This window comes from Ananas comosus, unplaced genomic scaffold, assembly GCF_001540865.1.
Source record: "Ananas comosus cultivar F153 unplaced genomic scaffold, ASM154086v1, whole genome shotgun sequence".
NCBI classification, from domain to species: Eukaryota; Viridiplantae; Streptophyta; class Magnoliopsida; order Poales; family Bromeliaceae; genus Ananas; species Ananas comosus.
The window spans coordinates 1-4,554 of record NW_017891320.1 but is presented as its reverse complement, the minus strand read 5'-3'; the positions used below and the strand labels follow the sequence as shown (position 1 = coordinate 4,554).

Here is a 4,554-nt window from a genome sequence, read left to right as displayed (position 1 = left end):
GAGTACTGAGTAGTAGTCTCTGAAAAAGTATCACTTTGATCCTCCAACATGTAGTTCACATCCTGGAAGTTAAATGGGAAGGTCGACGACAATCTAAACCATCACCTACTGTTAAATAGAAATTTATCATCCTGCACACTGTGCATTTGTATGCTCATGCACAATGTACACATCAATTCTCCATCTCATACTCTCAATCCATCCAATTTGCAACGGTAGAAAAATAACTAAAAAAAAACACACACTCACACAAAAACACAAAGTTGGGGCTGCTAGTGCAATTTACCCCCTGCAACTAATAACTGTAACTACATGACAAGAGACCATTAAGATGTTAAACAACTTCAGAAACAAGGGAAGAGCTGCTTATGCAGCAATGGTTCTCTTACAACAGTGATACAAAAGCTTATAATACAGCATTAAATCCAGGTACAATATATAGTTGCTCCACATTAGATGAGAAACGTAGAGGCATTCGACGCCATGTCTGGCAATTCATAGCCGGTTCGTCATCTCTTCCTCTTATTGATCTTCCACTGCTCAAATATGTATCGGATTACTTCCTTCGTAGTTGCTTTCCGCCCTTCTTTGTAGTTCCAGAGTTCAGGCACTGTATACCTTCCGCTAGCGTTGTACTCATTCAGCTCAATCAAAGCTGTTTTGACCGCATTGTAGACATCATCCCCCCATTCGAACCACAGTTCCTTCAACTTCGGAACAACTTCCTGCACCATCAAGCCACAGGAATGAAGTAGTGAAAAAGGAAATAGACAAAACATTCCACAAGTTATCATATGCAAGAGAGAGAGAGAGAGAGAGACGGGAGATTCAAGGTGAAATCTTGTAAGTATTCTCGCTCTAAGAGACAGTTCATGTTGTTTGAACGAGACAAAGCGCGCGTACTGAAAATGTAATAGAATGATTATATCTGATACCTTAGTTTCTCTACGACACTCAACGATCTTGTATGGATGCCACCCGGGTTCCTTGAATTGCCCTTGCCAATTTGAGCACAACTCTGCAGCTTTAATGGCAGCTTCTTCGTCCTGATATTTTCTCTTGCATGCATTTTGAAAAGGCTTTTCATCAAGTTCCCCCATCCTTTTGATTCCAATATTAGTGCGGCCACTCAGCAAGTCATCGGAACCCTGTCCGAGATAAACAATCAGTCAAAAAAGAGAAAAACAACAAAGAATTAATCAAAAAAGAGAGAATTATACACATGAGGTTGTTCCATGCAATCTTGCTTGAAAGCAAGAGTAATTCTCAGAAGAAAATAAAGGAAAAGAAAAACTCCAACCATAATCAATTCCTTTCGAGCTTCTCCTAGCTCGTCATTGCTTTTGCGCTCCTTGCTTATGAGATCTATACAAAGTTTTGCCAGACGCAGCTTTTCGCTCTCCAGCTTGCCGCTCAAATTTTCCATCTTTTTGTGGATATCTTCATCATCTTCTCCTTCCAAACGCTTCATCACTCGAAGCGTCCCCTCTAACTGCTCTTTTTCGAGCTCCAATTGTTGTTTTTGATCCAATTGCCTCTCCAATTCTATTATTTTTGAGATGGCAGCTTCTTTTTCCCTCTGAAAATTTCAATTTTGAATACATAAGCATGAACAATCTCGGGAAAAGATATTGATGGTTTTGGAGAATATTACATACCTTCTGAGCCTGAATATGCTTCCGAACATCTTCATCGGCCTTCTTTTGGACCATAGATGGCAACTCCCGTGAAGTGTTCTCTATTGCAGTCTGAGAGAATAAATAGGGTAAGGCTGTTAAATATACTACCTAGTAAATAGAACTGCTACAGGTGAATGAAGGTAATAAATGTCTTAGAACCAAGTTTGGAAGTATCATTATTTTATAGCTGTGTTCTATGTATAGAAAAGTTGATTAAATTAACAAGAAATTGCGTAAATATCCATGCACATGTATATCAAACATAAAACAACACACGCATGCCGTTGTTTATTACTCGCCACCACATAGTAAGCTACTTGAAATGCTAAAAACAAAGGCTAGCATAGAGTTTAAGCAATTGCTTCTTTAGAAACGAAAGGAAGTTAACGCAAAAGATCTAAAACAATAGGGAAGTTGGTGCTTTTGCACCTCATAGGAAGCGTCTAATAGTAAAAGAAGTGGCAAAGAAAATTAATACTGACATATGGATTAGTTTAAATCAAATTATTGAAGAATATCTACAAAATGGACGCAATCAACCAAACAAGAGCATTAACAGTTGATATTCCGGTTTCTTCAGCCAAGATCACAAAACCTCACTTACAGTCAACGAAGGTGTCAATGCAACCATCACAAGTAGTGGGACACAGTGGTCATCTTCGGTTAATTTGTTATAATTATCTATCTATTGTAAGTTAATTGCTCCAATTTTTTGTGTTTTCTCATGAACTCTCTAAGTTCATGCTAATCTTTTGTTAAATTAAAACATCCTCAAACACGATAGTTCCTACCATTCGACAAATAATAATCAAAAAGACATGGGTACCTAACAATGTACTCTTTAATTCAGAGTGCGTGCTTTATATGAACCCATTACCTTTTGCTTCTCGTCATCAAGCTGTTTCTTCTCGCCGTCATTTTCAGCCTCTAACTTGTCTCGTTGCTTGCATCGCGAATTTAGTTCTTTTCTCTTTGCATCCAACTCTAGCATCAGCTTCTCATTCTCCTCAAAAATCCTTTGAACATTCTCCAACTCTAGCCTCAGCTTCTCATTCTCCTCAAAAATCCTTCGAGCATTCTCCAACTCTAATCTCAGCTTCTCCTTCTCCTCAAAAATCCTTCGAGCATTCTCCCGTGCCACGCGCCGAAGACTCGGCATTTCTGAACAGAAAAAAAAAAAAAACATTTTTTTTTACACAAAAAGCTTCATAAGAACTGGGAAATTCATCACGGAACCAACATATGCAAATCCAAGCAAGAAGGAAACCATTTCAGATTACTTTACGACTAAATATCAAGCTTCTTGCATTCATTGCAATCCGGAAGATACTCGGGGAACTGGCCTTCTATCGCCAATACATGTTTTCTTAAACAAAATTTCACATATAGGTGTGAGCAATCATCTTTCAATGAGAAAAAAAAACCCCCTTTTCTATACACAAAGACAGATTAAACACTTCACAAAGAGCACATTCGGTGAGCCACATGAATTTTCACCTAAAAATTTTCACTGTTACTGTTACTGTTACTGTTGTTGTTGTTGTTGTTGTTGTTGTTGTTGTTGTTGTTGTTGTTGGGTCGTGTTAAGAGCACACCTGAGAAGACGAGGCCGACCTTCGAAACCTCAAAAGCTTCCCCAACTTCGCTCCCGAGATTTTTTATAGGGCGTAGCCGTAGAGAGAGAGAGAGAGAGAGAGAGAGAGAGAGAGAGAGTGAAGGGGAAATGAAGCGTCGACAACAACCTCTCTTGACTCTTTGGTCGAGACAGCTTTAAACACTGGAGCGGGGCCGGATCGGGATGAGCCGGGCCAAGTAGTAAATCTACAAAACGGGCCGGCCCGATCAAAAACAAAGCTTCGGACCCGAGCTAGAATTATGAGGTCGGATTCACGCTTGGCACACAGCACCTAATTCAGAAGCCAAGTCCCTTCATCGATGCGTCTATGATAACTGTAGGCGTATTTGGTTGCGATGGACGCAAAGTTTCGTATTATATAATAAAGTTTTATCTAATAAAATATCATTTGCTTAGTGCTAGTAGGGGAATATATATATAATTCCCCAAAAGCTTCACTCCTCAAAAAATACGTAAGTTTTGAAATAGAGAATTCTAAAGAATTTTAAACTAACAAAGAAAAGGGGACAAGAACCACCATTCATCAACGTAATTATGATCTTGAGCGGTAGTCTCTGAAAAAGTTTCACTTTGATCCTCGGACAAGTAGTTTCACATCCTGAAAGTTAAATGGAGGCACGACATTGTAAACCATTGCCTACTGTTAAACAGAAATTTACCAACCTGCACACGGTGCATTTGTATGCTCATGCACTATGTACCCATCAATTCTCCATCTCATACTCTCAATCCATCCAATTTGTAAAAGTAGATAAATGACTTTAAACACACACACACACACACACGAAGTTGGGGCTGCTAGTGCAATTTACCGCCTGCAACTAATAACTGTAACTACATGACAAGAGACTATTAAGATGTTAAACTACTTCAGAAACAAGGGAAGAGCTGTTTATGCAGCAATGGTTCTCTTACAACAGTGATACAACAGCTTATAATACAGCATTAAATCCAGGTGCAATATGGATGCTCCACATTAGATGAGAAGCCTAAAGCATACGACGCCACGTCCGGCAATTCATAATCGGGAAACGACGGCATTGACTGGGCACGCATCTTACACGCCCTTGTTGATAGTTTGTTGAAGTTATATTAATCTAATAAATGGGATGTTACCTCGGGTTATTTGGTTGGTCATCTCTTCCTCTTATTGATCTTCCACTGCTTGAATATGTATTGGACTACTTCCTTCATAGTTGCTTTCCGCCCTTCTTTGTAGTTCCAGAGTTCAGGCACTGT

At 39.3% G+C, this 4,554-nt stretch overlaps 1 protein-coding gene across 4 annotated transcripts; it reads right to left on the bottom strand.

Moving 5' to 3' along the window:
- Positions 1-250: 250 nt before the first annotated feature.
- Positions 251-3,409, bottom strand: LOC109704841 (factor of DNA methylation 1-like). 4 transcript variants are annotated; one of them, XM_020225625.1, is made up of 6 exons: positions 3,275-3,409; positions 2,557-2,840; positions 1,659-1,748; positions 1,301-1,579; positions 936-1,148; positions 251-725 (listed from the first exon to the last, which is right to left on the bottom strand). In XM_020225625.1, exons 2-6 carry the CDS (start codon positions 2,836-2,838, stop codon positions 510-512), a joined length of 1,080 nt encoding a protein of 359 aa, XP_020081214.1. In that variant the 5' UTR covers positions 2,839-2,840; positions 3,275-3,409; the 3' UTR covers positions 251-509. The 4 variants fall into 4 exon arrangements, with proteins under 4 accessions (XP_020081214.1, XP_020081215.1, XP_020081216.1 ...); XM_020225626.1 differs by lacking the exon at positions 3,275-3,409 and adding an exon at positions 3,177-3,240; XM_020225627.1 differs by lacking the exon at positions 3,275-3,409 and adding an exon at positions 2,987-3,054.
- Between the last annotated feature and the right edge of the window lie 1,145 nt (positions 3,410-4,554).

Excerpts from the sequence above, each read along its gene's own strand:
- LOC109704841 (XM_020225625.1), bottom strand. The coding sequence starts at position 2,838 with ATGCCGAGTCTTCGGCGCGTGGCACGGGAGAATGCTCGAAGGATTTTT. Across the intron at positions 1,749-2,556 it reads TTGATGACGAGAAGCAAAAG|ACTGCAATAGAGAACACTTC; the intron begins GTAATGGGTTCA and ends TTATTCTCTCAG. Across the intron at positions 1,149-1,300 it reads CTCGAAAGGAATTGATTATG|GGTTCCGATGACTTGCTGAG; the intron begins GTTGGAGTTTTT and ends TATCTCGGACAG.